At 44.7% G+C, this 19,882-nt stretch overlaps 1 protein-coding gene across 2 annotated transcripts in view; it reads left to right on the top strand.

The window, feature by feature from the left end:
- Nucleotides 1-15,594, top strand: part of plxnb3 (plexin B3) — a 70,023-nt gene extending 54,429 nt beyond the window's left edge. Inside the window, exons 19-41 of one of the 2 annotated variants that reach the window (XM_079176526.1) lie at nucleotides 1,655-1,831; nucleotides 4,444-4,606; nucleotides 4,831-4,962; nucleotides 5,068-5,172; nucleotides 5,294-5,455; nucleotides 6,139-6,287; nucleotides 6,778-6,878; nucleotides 7,596-7,813; nucleotides 8,233-8,411; nucleotides 9,058-9,124; nucleotides 9,224-9,370; nucleotides 9,611-9,691; nucleotides 9,773-9,851; nucleotides 9,932-10,035; nucleotides 10,448-10,529; nucleotides 10,737-10,903; nucleotides 13,913-14,073; nucleotides 14,147-14,294; nucleotides 14,435-14,499; nucleotides 14,779-14,854; nucleotides 15,014-15,088; nucleotides 15,201-15,290; nucleotides 15,456-15,594. In XM_079176526.1, the coding sequence (XP_079032652.1) occupies nucleotides 1,655-1,831; nucleotides 4,444-4,606; nucleotides 4,831-4,962; nucleotides 5,068-5,172; nucleotides 5,294-5,455; nucleotides 6,139-6,287; nucleotides 6,778-6,878; nucleotides 7,596-7,813; nucleotides 8,233-8,411; nucleotides 9,058-9,124; nucleotides 9,224-9,370; nucleotides 9,611-9,691; nucleotides 9,773-9,851; nucleotides 9,932-10,035; nucleotides 10,448-10,529; nucleotides 10,737-10,903; nucleotides 13,913-14,073; nucleotides 14,147-14,294; nucleotides 14,435-14,499; nucleotides 14,779-14,854; nucleotides 15,014-15,088; nucleotides 15,201-15,290; nucleotides 15,456-15,479 (2,752 nt within the window). In that variant the 3' untranslated portion in view covers nucleotides 15,480-15,594. Of the gene's footprint in view, nucleotides 1-1,654; nucleotides 1,832-4,443; nucleotides 4,607-4,830; nucleotides 4,963-5,067; nucleotides 5,173-5,293; nucleotides 5,456-6,138; nucleotides 6,288-6,777; nucleotides 6,879-7,595; nucleotides 7,814-8,232; nucleotides 8,412-9,057; nucleotides 9,125-9,223; nucleotides 9,371-9,610; nucleotides 9,692-9,772; nucleotides 9,852-9,931; nucleotides 10,036-10,447; nucleotides 10,530-10,736; nucleotides 10,904-13,912; nucleotides 14,074-14,146; nucleotides 14,295-14,434; nucleotides 14,500-14,778; nucleotides 14,855-15,013; nucleotides 15,089-15,200; nucleotides 15,338-15,455 lie in introns of those variants that run through there. The other variant, XM_079176527.1, reaches the window with a different exon arrangement.
- The last annotated feature ends 4,288 nt before the right edge of the window (nucleotides 15,595-19,882 follow it).

The following is a 19,882-nucleotide window of genomic DNA, read 5'->3' as shown; positions in this document are numbered from 1 at the left end:
TTCTTTGTTAATAAAGAGTTTAATCTCACGTTGTTCAGCACATCCGTGTGTTTTAGTTCCAGTCAGAAGTTCTTCTGGATTCATGGACGCTAGTGAAGACAGTCGAGCCTCCTCAGTTGTGTTTCTTGAACACGTTTTAATGCGTTTGAGGCTGAACATGTCGCTCCACAGAGGCAGCAGATGTTGGGATCGTCACCGCCCAACATGTCACGCTAGCCCACTGACCAATCACGTAGCTGTAGGCCAGCTAGCAGCTCTGACACGTCAAAGAATACGCCCAACATGTCAAACTAAAGATCTGATTGGTTGAACACTATGACGATCAACAACATCGTCCCCATTCACTTAACCTGCACATGGATTCACTGGTGAGTCTGCAGGCCTGGGGCCTCTCTTCTACCTAGAGACACAGAGGTGAACTCTGATTGGATCAAAGCTCTACTTAAAACAAGCTGCACTGAAGCAGAGCAGCTGAGGAGCACAGTAGCTGTGCAATGAGAACATAAGATAATGGGGAAATATTTATATAAATTATAATACATGTAGTGTATTTAAGAAAAATGATTAAATTATCAAATAGCTCTAACTTTGTGATTCTGTTTAGGCAGAGAAGGTTTTGCAGGCCCTGACGGCTACCACTGCTACCACTACTACTAATACAACTGCTACTAGTACTACTGCTACTAATACTACCACTACTAATCGATTATTAAAATAATCATTAGTTGCAGCCCTTCAGCCAACACAACATCACTGACAAAGAAAGCCCAGAGCCGCCTCTACTTTCTCCGCAAACTGAAGAAGGCAAGAACCCCCCCACCCTTCATGTGCACTTTTTACCGAGGCCCCATTGAGAGCATCCTGGCAAACTGTACCACTGTGTGAGACTACAACAGGAAAGCCCTGCAGCGCATAGAGAACACAGCTGGAAGGATCATTGGTGCCTCACTCCCCTCACTCCCCTCCCTGCAGGACATATATGACACCCGCCTGAACCGCAAAGTGACCATGATTGTGCGCGACTCCAGCCGCCCCTCACACAGTCTCTTCAGCCTCCGGCCCTCTGGGAGAAGATACCGGAGCCTCGTGCTCGCACCACCAGACTCTCAAACAGCTTCGTCCAGCAGCCTGTTAGGAAGCTGAACTCTCTCCCTCCTCTCTTTAAGACCCCCCATGTCTGCTAAATACAGAATGATAGTTTTATATGTTGTCTCAAATGTTTTTTCTATCTGTTTGCACTTTATTATCTGGATTCACTTTATATGTTGGACTGGAGAGAAACGTTTTTTCAACTCTATGTTCGGTACATATTGAGAAATTGACAATAAAGCTGACTTTGACTTTGACTACTACTACTAATATTACTGCTACTAGTACTACTGCCACTACTAATACTACTGCTAGTACTACTGCTACTACTGTTACTAATACTAATACTACTACTTCTGCTAATACTACCACCACAGTTGAATGGATTGACTTTAAACTGTACTGTATACTTCCACCTGCTGAAAAATCTGATTGACAAGTGAACATTTTTTTTTTCTCTTCTTGTTTCCTCTCTTTCTGTCGTCTCCTCCTCTCCTTGTACCCTCTCCGTGATTGCTAATTTCCTCTCCTTGAATCCTTGTTCCCTCTCCTTGTCTTCTCTCAGTGTGGAGGAGGTCACTGACTCCCAGTTAGTGTGTCAGACTGGTCCCAGTAATCAGACTAAAGAGGTCAAACTTCGGGTTCTGTTCGGTAAAGCGGAGAAAACAGTTACCAAGGTTACCTTCCGTTACCTTGACAACCCGGTCATCACGGACGCCTCACCTGCAGAGAGCTTCTACGAGTAAGAACTGATCACCAATAATCAATCATCTAAGAACCTGATCACTAATAATCAATCATCTAAGAACTCATAACCAATAATCAATAATCTAAGAACCTGATCACTAATAATCAATAATCTAAGAACCTGATCACCAATAATCAATAATCTAAGAACCTGATCACCAATAATCAATCATCTAAGAACTGATCACCAATAATCAATCATCTAAGAACCTGATCACTATTAATCAATCATCTAAGAACCTGATCACTAATAATCAATCATCTAAGAACCTGATCACTATTAATCAATCATCTAAGAACCTGATCACCAATAATCAATAATCTAAGAACCTGATCACTATTAATCAATCATCTAAGAACCTGATCACCAATAATCAATAATCTAAGAACCTGATCACTAATAATCAATAATCTAAGAACCTGATCACTATTAATCAATCATCTAAGAACCTGATCACTATTAATCAATCATCTAAGAACCTGATCACTAATAATCAATAATCTAAGAACCTGATCACCAATAATCAATAATCTAAGAACCTGATCACCAATAATCAATAATCTAAGAACCTGATCACTATTAATCAATCATCTAAGATCCTGATCACTATTAATCAATCATCTAAGATCCTGATCACTAATAATCAATCATCTAAGAACTCATAACCAATAATCTAAGAACCTGATCACTAATAATCAATAATCTAAGAACCTGATCACCAATAATCAATAATCTAAGAACCTGATCACCAATAATCAATCATCTAAGAACTGATCACCAATAATCAATAATCTAAGAACCTGATCACTAATAATCAATCATCTAAGAACCTGATCACTAATAATCAATCATCTAAGAACCTGATCACTATTAATCAATCATCTAAGAACCTGATCACCAATAATCAATAATCTAAGAACCTGATCACTATTAATCAATCATCTAAGAACCTGATCACTAATAATCAATAATCTAAGAACCTGATCACTAATAATCAATCATCTAAGAACCTGATCACCAATAATCAATAATCTAAGAACCTGATCACCAATAATCAATCATCTAAGAACTGATCACTAATAATCAATCATCTAAGAACCTGATCACCAATAATCAATCATCTAAGAACCTGATCACCAATAATCAATCATCTAAGAACCTGATCACCAATAATCAATCATCTAAGAACCTGATCACCAATAATCTATAATCTAAGAACCAGATCACCAATAATCAATCATCTAAGAACCTGATCACCAATAATCAATCATCTAAGAACCTGATCACCAATAATCAATCATCTAAGAACTGATCACCAATAATCAATCATCTAAGAACCTGATCACCAATAATCAATCATCTAAGAACCTGATCACCAATAATCTATAATCTAAGAACCTGATCACCAATAATCAATAATCTAAGAACCTGATCACTAATAATCAATAATCTAAGAACTGATAACCAATAATCAATCATCTAAGAACTGATCACTAATAATCAATAATCTAAGAACTGATAACCAATAATCAATCATCTAAGAACCTGATCACCAATAATCAATAATCTAAGAACTGATCACTAATAATCAATAATCTAAGAACTGATCACTAATAATCAATAATCTAAGAACTGATCACTAATAATCAATAATCTAAGAACTGATCACTAATAATCAATCATCTAAGAACCTGATCACCAATAATCAATCATCTAAGAACTGATCACCAATAATCAATCATCTAAGAACCTGATCACCAATAATCAATCATCTAAGAACCTGATCACCAATAATCTATAATCTAAGAACCTGATCACCAATAATCAATAATCTAAGAACCTGATCACTAATAATCAATAATCTAAGAACTGATAACCAATAATCAATCATCTAAGAACTGATCACTAATAATCAATAATCTAAGAACTGATAACCAATAATCAATCATCTAAGAACCTGATCACCAATAATCAATAATCTAAGAACTGATCACTAATAATCAATAATCTAAGAACTGATCACTAATAATCAATAATCTAAGAACTGATCACTAATAATCAATAATCTAAGAACTGATCACTAATAATCAATAATCTAAGAACCTGATCACTAATAATCAATAATCTAAGAACCTGATCACCAATAATCAATAATCTAAGAACTGATCACTAATAATCAATAATCTAAGAACCTGATCACTAATAATCAATAATCTAAGAACTGATCACTAATAATCAATAATCTAAGAACTGATAATCAATAATCTAAGAACCTGATCACTAATAATCAATAATCTAAGAACTGATAACCAATAATCAATAATCTAAGAACCTGATCACTAATAATCAATAATCTAAGAACCTGATCACTAATAATCAATAATCTAAGAACTGATCACTAATAATCAATAATCTAAGAACCTGATCACTAATAATCAATAATCTAAGAACCTGATCACTAATAATCAATAATCTAAGAACTGATAACCAATAATCAATAATCTAAGAACCTGATCACTAATAATCAATAATCTAAGAACTGATAACCAATAATCAATAGTCAATAGTCATTACGTTTTAATCAGGTGATTACTTCCTGTCCTCAGAGGGGGGCGTGTCATCATGGTGACGGGCAAGAACCTGGGCGTTGTGCAGCAGCCAATCATATCGGTGTGGGTGGAGCCTCTGGAGGTCCAGAGGGTGAAGCGGAGAAGACGATTGGCTCTGCTCACTGCCAAGCAGCTGGTCTTCAACAGCACCATGACAACGGTGAGATCAACCAATCAGAGAGGAGAGTGGTCAGGACATCCTGACTAATGTCTGTCTCGCCTGTCTGTCTCTCCTGTCTCTCATGTCTCTCTGTCCACCTGTCTGTCTCTCATATCTCTCTGTCCCTGTCCACCTGTATGTCTTTTCACCTGTCTGTCTCTCCTGTCTCTCTGTCCACCTGTCTGTCTCTCATGTCTCTCCCTGTCTACTTGTCTGTCTCTCAGGTGTCAGAGCCCTGCTCCGTCCTGTCTTCCTCTCAGATGACCTGTCCGACTCCCAAAGTGACCCCAGAGGTCAAAGTGAAGGGCGTCTGGTTCCAGCTGGACAACGTCAGAGTCCACTATGAAAGCATCAAGGTACCTGTCTGTCTCTCTGCCTGTCTCTCTCTCTGATCAAGAGGAGGGGTTATTGCTGGTTCTGATAGACACCTGTCTCTCTCTCTCTGCATGTCTGTCTCTCAGGGTAAAAGCTTCACGTATTATCCGAACCCAGAGTTGTTTCCTCTGAACAGAGAAGCTCCAGACGTCCCGTATCGGTTTAAACCCGGAGGAGTGATTGCTGTGGAGGTAAAACTCTCTTTGTTCTCCTTGGTTCTCTGTGGTTCTCCTTGGTTCTCCTTGGTTCTCTGTGGTTCTCCGATAACAAATCAAACATGTCTGAGCTCTGTGTTTCCGTGGCGACCCTTAGGGTCTGGACCTGACCAGAGCCATCTCCAGACAGGAAGTGACGGCTCGACTTGGAGATCAGGAGTGTGACGTGAAAACTCTGGACAACACTCACCTGTACTGTGAACCTCCAGAGATCCAACCAATGAGTGTAGAGGACAGCAACGAGCTGCCCAGTCTCCAGGTAACACTTTATTAGTATGTTTCATTGTGACTGTAATCCTGCGGGCTTATTGTTTCTTTCGTGCAAAAACGTTGACGCGCTTCTCCTCACACAGCGTTAACAACACGAAAAAACGTGCGGCCTGATCGGTAATGGTGTGCTATGACTTTTCTCAGAGATTCGCTCAGCGGTTTTCCCGGAAAACGCGAAAAACGGAGCAACATTTCTCCATTCACTTGAATGGAGTTTTGGCGTGAAGAGAGCAAAAAAACCCACTGAACTCTAGTTTAAAACGTAGACAAAACGCTGCACTTTATTGAGCCACATGGGCATTCTGACAGCTGGCACAGTTCTCATGAAGTCACGATGAAGTCAGGTGTTTATATGAGATATGAGCTCATTAGTGCAGTTTAACACACACAGACAGTAGCTGAATCCAAAATGCAGAAAAGAGAGAAGCGATATCTCAATTGAACCTCAATGATACTACTGGTAATATTAGCGTGTGTATATATATATATATATATATGTATATATATATATATACATATTGCGACGTCTTCGGCCAGTAGCAGCCAAACTGTCAACATTTCTTGCGAAACGTTCTAGTTAATAATGTTGTTTATTATTATTATTAATATAATTATTAATTCTATTCTTATGGTTTTGATATGTGTCTCTCTCTCTCTGCCCGTCTGTCTCAGGTGTTCATGGGGAACCTGCGGGTGGACCTGGGTTTGGTTCAGTACGATAGTGACTCTCTGTCTGTCGTCCCATTGGCTGTTCAGATTGGTTTGGGGGCGGGAGCAGCTGTCATCATCCTGTCAGTGCTGGTCATCATCCTCATGTACAGGTAGATACCTGTCTGTCTGTCGGAGTTAAGTCCACCTGGAGTCAGGGGGATCTGAGGGGCCCCCCCAGCACTCGCCTCGGTCCTGATCCCACAGGCCTGGGTGGTTTCAACAATCAAAGTTTCTTGGCTCCCCTCCTGCGACAAGGTTGGCTGCAGCTCTCCACTCTCCTGGTGAAGTCCCCTATCAGGGTTTGATTCCCCATGTTGTCTTATCCAGAAGTGGGACGGGATTCGGGCCAGTTTTGGACCCTGAGGGGACTAAAATACAGGATGTTAACCATGCCGACGGTATAGCAGGCTGTTCTTGTGGGCCTCAAGGATCCCTATGTCCAGATACTGGTCTTGAATGGGGCCCAGGCATCTCACTCGCCCCCCACACCTTCACCAGGTGTATGGATGTGGTCTTGGGGCCCCTGCAGGGTATCAGGGTCCTGAAATACTGTGTAGGAGGAAGACTTGATTACTAACTTGTTTGTGTGTTTGTGTGCAGGAGGAAGAGTAAACAGGCTCTCAGAGACTACAAAAAGGTTTTGCTGCAGTTGGAAACTCTGGAGATCAACGTTGGAGATCAATGTCGCAAAGAGTTCACCGGTACACACACATTCAGTTCACCTCACAGTATTTATACAGCATCAAGTCCGAACAGGAGGTCTCTGGAGACTCGTCTCTGGTCTGGAATCTATTGACTCGTCAAACCTGAAACATTGAGGAATATTAATCTTAAGGGTCACATTTTATCTTTATATAACCACTTTAAAATGAAATCATCCATATTGTTTATTCTTTTCATGAATATAAAATCCACCCAAAGAGATGAAAACAGGAAGGGCTTCCTGTCCTCCACAGACCTGGTCTGTCCTGAATCTGGTTCCCTAAATGAGATAAAATAGTTTGCTACATCTCATCAAACCACCTGGACCTGTGAGAAACCTCTGGACAAACAGTAACCTATGTGTCCCAGACCCTGTCCCCCCTGCTCGTTTGGTAAAAGCAGTCCACTCTGAGGGACCCAATGCAGCCAGAAGTCCACTAAGAGGTCCTGTAGCCGGTGTGTGAGGCCTTTAGGTGGTTCCATGCAGGCCAGATTATTAAAGACCAGAGTCATGAATCTGTAAGACATCTGTGGCTTTAGCCGTTTCCATTTAGCCAATCTTCCCTCTATTTATTCCACCTGAGAACTTCCTTGACCCACTCACACATTAAAAGTCCGTCCTGGTGAGTTTGGGTCCAGCAGGAGTCGAACCAACAACCTTTCAGAGTTTCTAACTTGGACAGAGCGGCGTGAACGTCTTCTTCTTCTGCTTTTAGACCTGATGACAGAGATGATGGACCTGAGCAGTGATGTAGGAGGACCAGGACTCCCCCTGCTGGACTACAGGACGTATGCAGAGAGAGTCTTCTTCCCGGGTCAACAGGTGGCGCCGCTGAGCCGCCAGCTGGACCTGCCAGAGTCCAGGAGGCAGACTGTGGAGCAGGGCCTCCAGCAGCTCAACAACCTGCTCAACAACAGACTCTTCCTCACCAGGGTGGGTCATGTGACGCTGTCATGTGACGTTATCATGTGTCATGTGATGCTGCCATGTGACGTTATCATGTCTCATGTGACGCTGCCATGTGATGCTGTCATGTGATGCTGTCATGTGACGCTGTCATGTGATGCTGTCATGTGATGCTGTCATGTGACGCTGTCATGTGACGCTGTCATGTGATGCTGTCATGTGATGCTGTCATGTGATGCTGTCATGGGTCATGTGACGCTGTCATGTGACATTATCATGTGTCATGTGATGCTGCCATGTGACGTTATGTGTCATGTGACGCTGCCATGTGACGCTGCCATGTGACACTGTCATGCGAGGCTGATGGAACCTCTGGTCTCGGGGGGGGGGGGGGGGGGAACCTGCCGGACTGGCAGCTGACGGTGTGTTCTGTCTCCGTCTCTCAGTTCATCCACACTCTGGAGGCCCAGCAGGGGTTCTCTCAGAGAGACCGGGGTTACGTTGCCAGTCTTCTCACCATCGCCCTGCACGACAAACTGGAGTATTTCACCGAGGTGATGAAGAGTCTGCTGCAGGACCTGGTTCAGCAGTACGTCGCCAAGAACCCCAAACTCATGCTGCGCCGGTACGTAAAACAAACTCACCTTATCTGTGAAATGTGTCAACTATAAACAGGTGATTCGTGTTTAATGACTTGAAATGTGCCGCAGATACAGAATCCTTCTGTGGATTCTGTGCTGGTCCTGGACCTATGGACTGGCACAGAATCCGCATCACTTCTCCTGAAGCCAAAGTTCTGGGAGTCTGGGAGGATAAACAAGTTGATAAGTTAGTAATTGATTAAAAACCACCACCCTGGTCTACCAGAGACCACCACAATGTCCAGAGTCTTTAGCATCTCAGGTGATACCTAGAGAGTCTTCCTCCGAGTCCTTAACCCTGCGTTCTCCTCCAGACCCCCAGATTACCAGTCCAGGTCAGCAGTCCTGATCCTGATCCTCATGTTTGCTGGTCCATGCTGAAAGGCCTTCCTCTTTAGTTCTTGGGTTAGCATCATGATGAGCACTGTGAACCTTCAGCAGGTGGCTTTGAGAACCCTCATCCCTTCAGGGCCAGGTCCTGCTGTGTTCTAGCACTGGGGATCCAGATCACTTGGCCCCTTTAGGGTCTCCAGACTGTCAGCTGGAAAGAGCTGCTGTTCTAACCTGTAACTGATGAGTCTGCCTGTCTGTCTGTCTGTCTGTCTGTCTGTCTGTCTGTCTGTGTTTCAGGACAGAGACGGTTGTAGAGAAGATGTTGACCAACTGGATGTCGATCTGCCTCTACTCCTTCCTCAAGGTTAGTGCTGATCTGTCTCTCTCTCTCTCTCTCTCTCTCTCTCTCTCTCTCTCTCTCTCTAACACTAACCTGTCTCCCCCTCACCTGTCTGTCTGTCAGGAGGTGGCGGGTGAGCCTCTCTTCATGCTCTACAGAGCCATAAAGTACCAGGTGGATAAAGGTCCGGTTGACTCTGTGACAGGAAAAGCTAAACGAACGCTGAACGACAGCCACCTGCTGAGAGAGGACATCGAGTACTGCTCTATGGTAACGACTGTCTCACTCTCCCTACTCACCTGTCTCACTTATGTACCTGTTTATCTCTCATTGTACCTGTCTCTCTCTCCTTACCTGTCTTACCTTATGTACCTGTCTCTCTCTCCGTACCTGTCTCACTTCTGTACCTGTGTCTCTCTCCTGTCTCACTTCTTTACCTGTGTCTCTCTCCATACCTGTCTCTCTCTCTCTTGTACCTGTCTCACTTCTGTACCTGTCTCTCTCTCTCAGACTCTGATGGTGTTGGTAAAGAATGGAGTCGAGGTTCACCCTTGTCCTGTTAAAGTGCTTGACACCGACACTATCACACAGGTAGGCACCTGTCTCTGCCTCTCACCTACCTGTCTGTCTGTCTCTTACCTGTCTAACTCTCACCGGTTTGTCTGTGAGCAGGTAAAGGATAAGATCCTGGATCAGGTCTACAGAGGAGCTCCGTTCACTCAGAGACCAGCAGCAGATAGTCTGGACCTGGGTACGCACACACACACCTACCTGTCTCACCTGTGCGGTTTGATTGACAGCTCATACTGACCTGTATTCCTGTATTGACAGAGTGGCGTTCAGGTCAAGCGGGTCACCTGACCCTGTCAGATGATGATGTCACAGCAGTGGTTCAAGGTCGTTGGAAACGAGTCAACACTCTGCAGCACTACAAGGTAACGACGGACGAATCACAGGGCAGCTTCACGTCCTCATGTTCTCCTCATGTTCCTCTCGTGTTCTCCTCGTGTTCCCCTCGTGTTTTCCTCGTGTTGTCCTCGTGTTCTCCTCGTGTTCCCCTCGTGTTCTCCTCGTGTTCCCCTCGTGTTTTCCTCGTGTTGTCCTCGTGTTCTCCTCGTGTTCTCCTCGTGTTCCCCTCGTGTTTTCCTCGTGTTGTCCTCGTGTTCTCCTCGTGTTGTCCTCGTGTTCTCCTCGTGTTGTCCTTGTGTTCTCCTCCTGTTCTCCTCCTGTTCTCCTCGTGTTCTCCTTGTGTTCTCCTTGTGTTCTCCTCATGTTCTCCTCATGTTCTTCTCATGTTCTCCTCATGTTCTCTGTTTACAACCCATAATCTCCTTTCTCGTTCCTCAGGTTCCAGATGGAGCAACAGTCGCTCTGATTCCTCGTTCTCAGAGTTCAGGTGGAGTCAACCAGGTCTTCCAGACTGGAGAAAGTAAGAACACAACTCTTCTCACAGAACATGGAGAACATCCACAACACATCTAGAACAGAGAGAACCAGACCTGAGCTTCGTCATGTAGTCAGTCAGTTAAATAAATGAAGGGTCAAATATAAGAACCAGTTTGAAGTTAAACTTTTAGATTTGGACTAAACTATTAAAAGCAGACACACCTGAACAACCTGTGTGTGGTTGGTGTAGAAACTCCAATGCTGGAGGGCGAGGAGGAGGAGGGGCTTCGTCTGTGGCACCTGGTGAAGAGCAGCGAAGATCCAGAGATCCCAAAACACAGAAAGAGCAGCATGAGGGAGAGAGAGAGAGCCAAGGCCATACCTGAGATCTACCTGACCCGCCTGCTGTCCATGAAGGTAACACACCTGTATGTCTACCTGTGTGTGTGTGTGTGTGTGTGTGTGTGTGTGTGTGTGGCTACCTCTCTGACTCTCTACCTGTCTGTCTCTCTACCTGTCTGTCTCTCTACCTGTCTGACTCTCTACCTCTCTGACTCTCTACCTGTCTGTCTCTCTACCTGTCTGACTCTCTACCTGTCTGACTCTCTACCTGTCTGTCTCTCTACCTGTCCCTTTATCTACCTGTCTGTCTCTCTACCTGTCTGTCTCTCTACCTCTCTGACTCTCTACCTGTCTGACTCTCTACCTGTCTGTCTCTCTACCTGTCTGACTCTCTACCTGTCTGACTCTCTACCTGTCTGTCTCTCTACCTGTCTGTCTCTCTACCTGTCTGTCTCTCTACCTGTCTGACTCTCTACCTGTCTGTCTCTCTACCTGTCCCTTTATCTACCGGTCTGTCTCTCTACCTCTCTGACTCTCTACCTGTCTGTCTCTCTACCTCTCTGACTCTCTACCTGTCTGACTCTCTACCTGTCTGTCTCTCTACCTGTCTGTCTCTCTACCTGTCTGTCTCTCTACCTGTCTGACTCTCTACCTGTCTGTCTCTCTACCTGTCTGACTCTCTACCTGTCTGTCTCTCTACCTGTCCCTTTATCTACCTGTCTGTCTCTCTACCTGTCTGTCTCTCTACCTCTCTGACTCTCTACCTGTCTGTCTCTCTACCTCTCTGACTCTCTACCTGTCTGACTCTCTACCTGTCTGTCTCTCTACCTGTCTGTCTCTCTACCTGTCTGTCTCTCTACCTGTCTGACTCTCTACCTGTCTGACTCTCTACCTGTCTGTCTCTCTACCTGTCCCTTTATCTACCTGTCTGTCTCTCTACCTGTCTGTCTCTCTACCTCTCTGACTCTCTACCTGTCTGACTCTCTACCTGTCTGTCTCTCTACCTGTCTGACTCTCTACCTGTCTGTCTCTCTACCTGTCTGTCTCTCTACCTGTCTGTCTCTCTACCTGTCTGACTCTCTACCTGTCTGTCTCTCTACCTGTCCCTTTATCTACCGGTCTGTCTCTCTACCTCTCTGACTCTCTACCTGTCTGTCTCTCTACCTCTCTGACTCTCTACCTATCTGACTCTCTACCTGTCTGTCTCTCTACCTGTCTGTCTCTCTACCTGTCTGTCTCTCTACCTGTCTGACTCTCTACCTGTCTGTCTCTCTACCTCTCTGACTCTCTACCTGTCTGACTCTCTACCTGTCTGTCTCTCTACCTCTCTGTCTCTCTACCTGTCTGACTCTCTACCTGTCTGTCTCTCTACCTGTCCCTTTATCTACCTGTCTGTCTCTCTACCTCTCTGTCTCTCTACCTGTCTGACTCTCTACCTGTCTGTCTCTCTACCTGTCCCTTTATCTACCTGTCTGACTCTCTACCTGTCTGATTCTCTACCTGTCTGATTCTCTACCTGTCTGACTCTCTACCTCTCTGACTCTCTACCTGTCTGTCTCTCTACCTGTCTGATTCTCTACCTGTCTGATTCTCTACCTGTCTGACTCTCTACCTCTCTGACTCTCTACCTGTCTGTCTCTCTACCTGTCTGATTCTCTACCTGTCTGACTCTCTACCTCTCTGACTCTCTACCTGTCTGTCTCTCTACCTGTCTGATTCTCTACCTGTCTGATTCTCTACCTGTCTGACTCTCTACCTGTCTGTCTCTCTACCTCTCTGACTCTCTACCTGTCTGACTCTCTACCTGTCTGTCTCTCTACCTGTCCCTTTATCTACCTGTCTGTCTCTCTACCTCTCTGTCTCTCTACCTCTCTGTCTCTCTACCTCTCTGACTCTCTACCTGTCTGACTCTCTACCTGTCTGTCTCTCTACCTGTCTGATTCTCTACCTGTCTGATTCTCTACCTGTCTGACTCTCTACCTCTCTGACTCTCTACCTGTCTGTCTCTCTACCTGTCTGATTCTCTACCTGTCTGTCTCTCTACCTCTCTGACTCTCTACCTGTCTGACTCTCTACCTGTCTGTCTCTCTACCTGTCTGACTCTCTACCTGTCTGATTCTCTACCTGTCTGACTCTCTACCTCTCTGACTCTCTACCTCTCTGACTCTCTACCTGTCTGTCTCTCTACCTGTCTGATTCTCTACCTGTCTGATTCTCTACCTGTCTGACTCTCTACCTCTCTGACTCTCTACCTTTCTGTCTCTCTACCTCTCTGACTCTCTACCTGTCTGACTCTCTACCTGTCTGTCTCTCTACCTGTCCCTTTATCTACCTGTCTGTCTCTCTACCTCTCTGTCTCTCTACCTCTCTGTCTCTCTACCTCTCTGACTCTCTACCTCTCTGACTCTCTACCTGTCTGTCTCTCTACCTGTCTGATTCTCTACCTGTCTGATTCTCTACCTGTCTGACTCTCTACCTCTCTGACTCTCTACCTGTCTGTCTCTCTACCTGTCTGATTCTCTACCTGTCTGATTCTCTACCTGTCTGACTCTCTACCTCTCTGACTCTCTACCTGTCTGTCTCTCTACCTGTCTGATTCTCTACCTGTCTGTCTCTCTACCTCTCTGACTCTCTACCTGTCTGACTCTCTACCTGTCTGTCTCTCTACCTGTCTGACTCTCTACCTGTCTGATTCTCTACCTGTCTGTCTCTCTACCTCTCTGACTCTCTACCTGTCTGACTCTCTACCTGTCTGTCTCTCTACCTGTCTGACTCTCTACCTGTCTGATTCTCTACCTGTCTGACTCTCTACCTGTCTGACTCTCTACCTGTCTGACTCTCTACCTGTCTGTCTCTCTACCTGTCTGACTCTCTACCTGTCTGACTCTCTACCTGTCTGTCTCTCTACCTGTCTGTCTCTCTACCTGTCTGACTCTCTACCTGTCTGACTCTCTACCTGTCTGTCTCTCTACCTGTCTGTCTCTCTACCTGTCTGTCTCTCTACCTGTCTGTCTCTCTACCTGTCTGACTCTGCCTGTCCCTTTATCTACCTGTCTGACTCTCTACCTGTCTGTCTCTTTGTAGGGGACCCTGCAGAAGTTCGTGGACGATGTCTTCGTGGCGATCCTCAGTACGAAGCGTCCTCCTCCGATCGCTGTCAGATTTTTCTTTGACTTCCTGGACGACATGGCGGAGAAACACGGCATCGACGACCCCGAGACCGTCCACATCTGGAAGACCAACAGGTGAGAGGCACACCTGCACACTTGTCTGTCTCTCTGACCTGTCTGTCGCTCTGACCTGTCTATCTCTCTGCAGTCTCCCGCTCAGGTTCTGGGTGAACATCCTGAAGAACCCTCAGTTTGTTTTGGACGTTCAGGTCACCGACAGCATCGACGCCGTCCTGTCTGTCATCGCTCAGACCTTCATCGACTCCTGCACCACCTCGGAGCACAAAGTGGGACGGGTACGACCTGTCTGTCTGTCTGTCTGTCTGTCTGTCTGTCTGTCTGTCTGTCTGTCTGTCTGTCTGTCTGTCTGTCTGTCTACTCTGATAAGATCTGTGGTTCAGTCATATGACAACATTGTAACTTTCCGTCCAATCAGGATTCTCCTGTCAACAAGCTGCTGTACGCCAGAGAGATCCCCCGATACAAACAGCTGGTAGAGAGGTGAGACAGCTTCCTGTCGCATGTAGCTCTGTGTTAAACAGCCATGATGAGGAACAACAGGCTCACAGCTTTACACTCACCACACAGAAACACTCTCACTGCATTACAGTTACAGTCAGACACAAGCTTTACCAACACTGTAAATATGTAAATAATGATTGTTTCTGTGAACACATTACACCAATGTGATGAACTGTGTGTGTGTGTGTGTGTGTGTGTGTGTGTGTGTGTGTGTGTGTGTGTGTGTGTGTGTGTGTGTGTGTGTGTGTGTGTGTGTAGGTATTACAGTGATATCCACAGCGCTGCGTCAGGCTGTTATCAGGAGATGAACTCCACTCTGACTGAACTGTCTGGGGTCAGTAAACAGACTGAGATACAGATTTTATATATACATATGTAATATATATATATACTGTATATGTATACACATACATATACAGTATATACATGTATGTGTATGTGTGTGTATTTACGTATGAACAATATTAACTCAATATTGTGTTCTTGTCTGCAGAGTTTTGCCTCAGAGATGAACAGTGTTGTTGCTCTTCATGAACTCTACAAGTACATCAACAAATATTATGACCAGGTAACACACACACACACACACACGCGCACACGCACACGCACACACAGACACACACACTTCAATAATCACATAATGATACAGTAATGAGTCTCTGTATCCACCTGTCTGTCAGATCATCATGTCTCTGGAGGAGGACGCTTCAGGTCAGAAGATGCAGTTGGCCTATCGGCTGCAGCAGGTCGCCGCCCTGGTGGAGAACAAGGTCACTGACCTCTGATGACCTCTGACCTCTGACCCCGTAACCCTGAAGACACTAAGACAAGCTTCCTGTTGGATGTCTGGAAATCATTCTACTGTTAACATTGTCTTCCTGCTGTGTGTGTGTGTGTGTGTGTGTGTGTGTGTGTGTGTGTTTGTTTACACTCAGACTCAGGAGATCCTGGTTCTCTAGAGTGCTTCACTCAAACTAAACCTGAACCCGGCTTTAGACCGACCCGACAATCGAACCAATCAGAGAGTTTCATCATCACCTGCTGCCTTGCACTACATTTCCCAGAGTACCCTGCGGTTCGGCTGTCTGTGTGGAGTCAGAATGCACAATTACAATAGTTAATACTGGTCACATGTAGTGATTACTTGCCTGCTGATGTTTTGTATTGACAGTATTTTTAGCTTTTACTACTGAAACCAGCAGGATTCTGAGTGTTCCCTCAGGACCCGACCCACACTGGTTCAGTCTTCCTCAGGTCCAGGTTTAGTCCACGTTGACTCGCCAGGATTCAGGTTTTACATTAATATCAGTGTAACAAGTGCTGAATCAGCACACAGCAGTGATGCTTGTTTAGCATGAGAGTAGAAACAGAAATAAGAACTAAGAACAAGAATCCTTCTGAAACAATCTGAAATGTTTAACGTCCGTTTGTTTGCTCTTTACTAACTTATTACATGTACATACTGTCAGTCCTATTTATACCTATTTATTCCAGCTGTGCCTTCATGCAGCTAGATGGCGCTGTCTGTCTGTTCTTACAGCCGCCTTATTGATCGAGTGTCCCAGTGCATGATGGGAACATAAACTCATTTAAATGTGTAACTCTTATTGAACCAGGGAGGGAAAACAACAACTTAATCATCTACAAATACCCAGACAGCCTGAGTATGACTGGGTGTCCAGCTAGCATAGCATTATGCTAATGCTATGCTAGTTTGACAAACACAATCACAACTCTTTTACTAGATTGAGTTGAGATTGTAGCCAAAGTCAAGGGTTAACTCTTTGTTTCTCACTGATTATTGTGAAGCTGAACATCCCATAATACACACCAAAAAACAAAGGTAGGGTGTTTTAGTGAGCTGATGCTTCACGTTCCATTAGCTCTGATATCGACTCTGATATCGACTCTCCAGCCTGAGACGTTATGATGTAATAGAAAGCAATAACATTTAAAAAAAAGACAAAGGTGTTTTTTTATGAACAAAGACATTTGGGCGACATGTGAAGATATTATCTGTGTTAACGTTTGACTGTATAAATCAATCAATAACCAGTTTATTGATGTGATGACGTCGCCGAGGACTCTGAGGTTTGGAGTCTCTCTGCAACACTTTGTTGTTTCAGCTGTTTGTGTCACAAAGTGAAGATGCAGAGTTTTAACAGGCTTCATGCAGCTCTGCGAGACAGGATACTTCCTGGACTCTCCTGGACTCTTGACAGGATACTTCCTGGACTCTTCTGGACTCTTGACAGGATACTTCCTGGACTCTCCTGGACTCTTGACAGGATACTTCCTGGACTCTCCTGGACTCCTGACAGGATACTTCCTGGACTCTCCTGGACTCTTGACAGGATACTTCCTGGACTCTTCTGGACTCTTGACAGGATACTTCCTGGACTCTCCTGGACTCTTGACAGGATACTTCCTGGACTCTCCTGGACTCCTGACAGGATACTTCCTGGACTCTTCTGGACTCTTGACAGGATACTTCCTGGACTCTTCTGGACTCTTGACAGGATACTTCCTGGACTCTCCTGGACTCCTGACAGGATACTTCCTGGACTCTTCTGGACTCCTGACAGGATACTTCCTGGACTCTTCTGGACTCTTGACAGGATACTTCCTGGACTCTCCTGGACCCCTTTGAGACCTATGTTCTTTAGTGTAAATGGACTCTGACTGATACTGGTCCCATCAGGCAATAAGTAGACAGACTTCCTGTCTGACAGATTTTGGTATAAAATGAGACGCTTGTTGAATGATCTTCTGTACTTTTCTTCTTCTAGTGTTTCTGATGATTCTCTCTGTTTAATCTTTAATCTCTCCTCTGTGTTGCTTGTTTTCGATAGTTATAGTTCACTGATCAGATTACAATTTTGCATGTGTCTGATGATGATGATGATGATTTGTTTTAATGGTGACAGAAGGTCCTAGTTTGACCTCCTGATCTCTGTACAGTTTTTTAATCTTCTGGGACATGATGAAACAGATCCTCAGCTCTGATTGGTCGAGCTCTATTTGTTACTGAAACGTTTTTTCTACAAGGGAATAAAAACTTTAAAGGGTTTGTATAAAGTGACTCCTGGATCAGATGTGATGAAGCACAGATTGCTTTTCTACTGACTGTACAGTTTGCCAACAATGTGTAAATGTGCCTGTAAATACCTCTGAGGATGAGGAGGGTGAGGAAGATGAGTCAGACTGCAATAGAAAAGTTGTATCATGTCAAAATAAAGTTACAATTTTAACAATTCTCTCTGTCAGTGTTTTTCATTTGTTTTAATACTTTTGTCGATATCACTGATACCAAAACGTTTTGTACCTTAATTTAAAGAAAGATAGAAGTCGTACTACAAAAACCTGTTTTGTAGTTTAAGAAAAGAAGTCAAACTTTTCAAATTTGGAATTTTTTCTGAACCAAAAGATCCGTTCAAGAACTTATTCAAACGGAATCCAGAACTATCTGATCAAAGAATCATGAATCTTGTATGTTAACAATATGTAAACATGATCAATATCTTGTATGTTAATAATAACTAAACCATTACATCACTTGTATACATCCCCCCCCTCCCCCAGCTCCGCCTCCGGTCCCAGTTTAGAACCAGACAGCATGGCCGCTAACAGCGCATGTCCACAGACCGGTGTCCGGTGTCAACAGCTGTTGAGGCCATGAACGGTAGGACCGACACACCACAGAAAACACGAGAATAACCGGAGTGGACCCGGTACAGAGCTGGTACTTCCCGGCCGATCTGCAGAAAGAGACGCTGATCTGCAGCTGGAGCTAGCGGAGCTAACAGGCTAACTGACAGCAGACTGTCAGCTGTCTCCTGACGGAGCTAACAGAGCTAACAGGCTAACTGACAGCAGACTGTCAGCTGTCTTCTGACGGAGCTAAAGGAGCTAACAGAGCTAACAGGCTAACTGACAGCAGACTGTCAGCTGTCTTCTGACGGGGCTAACGGACAGGCCACTGGCTCATGTTCACCAAGCTACGCTGCACTTACCCGTTCTGGCCCGGGTTAGTTTCTGGACTGTCTGCGGTGAAGTTCAGTCACCTAACGGAGGCTTCCGAGCTAACTTGTTGACGTGAGCCTCCAGAGTACCATCAGTCCAGCTGGGATAGAGCAGAGAGCCAGGATGCTAATAGGTAAAGTAGCAGGATGCTAATGGTTAAAGTAGCAGCATGCTAATGAGTAAAGTAGCAAGATGCTAATGGTTAAAGTAGCAGGATGCTAATGGTTGAAGTAGCAGGATGCTAATGGTTAAAGTAGCAGGATGCTAATGGTTAAAGTAGCAGCATGCTAATGAGTAAAGTAGCAGGATGCTAATAGGTAAAGTAGCAGGATGCTAATGAGTAAAGTAGCAGCATGCTAATGAGTAAAGTAGCAAGATGCTAATGGATAAAGTTGCAGCATGCTAATGAGTAAAGTAGCAAGATGCTAATGGTTAAAGTAGCAGGATGCTAATGGTTAAAGTAGCAATATGCTAATGGCTAAAGTAGCAGGATGCTAATGGCTAAAGTAGCAGGATGCTAATGGATAAAGTAGCAGGATGCTAACAGGTAAAGTAGCAGCATGCTAACGGGTAAGGTAGCAGGATACTAACGGTTAAAGTAGCTAATGTTAGCTGAACTCCAGCCAGCATGGCTAACATGCTAAGCTATCTTCCAGCAGCTGACTGCTGATGCTGTCACAAACACACGCAGGTTGTTTCTGGTTCCAGACTCCATTCATCAAATAGAGCATATTAACTAACAGACTAATGTCTGCTGCTCAGTTCATCACTTCTCCTCCAGGTTTGATGAACTTCAATGTGAATAGTTTCATAGTTGTTACAGAGGAACCATCAGACCAGGGCCTCGTTCCTCGTACGTGGTTCCACTAAGTGGATCAGATGTCCTGTTAGCAGCTCCAATGAACCCGATGGTTGAAGTCAGGCTATCTCGGTTCCTCAAAGGCTGATCCGCTCAAACAGTCTCGTTCACTAGAACCAGACTAGAACCAGACTTCAGTCATCAGGATCGGTGGCGTGCCCGTCCTACTTCAGAAGGAGGAAGCGTCGATCACAGAAACATGATGTTCTAACAGTACGATGCAGATGAAGTGACAGAAAGAGCCTCTTTCTGCTCCGCTGACGAGCAGGAGATGATCATGAACTCATGTGAGGAACTCCAGACCATCATCATGACATCATCTAACACCTCCACCGCTGAGAGGGCGAGACAAGAAGCACGGCGACACATCACAGACACGTTAACGCGTCAGTGTTGGAACATGTATCGGCTCATTTTAAGAGCCTCATCACCCCGACCAATCACAGGACACGTCTTTAAACGTGCTGCTGGCAGCAGCTT

The sequence above is a fragment of the Pholis gunnellus genome (genome assembly GCF_910591455.1).
Source record: "Pholis gunnellus genome assembly, chromosome: 2".
Lineage (NCBI taxonomy): Eukaryota > Metazoa > Chordata > Actinopteri > Perciformes > Pholidae > Pholis > Pholis gunnellus.
This window is presented reverse-complemented; position numbering and strand designations above follow the sequence as displayed.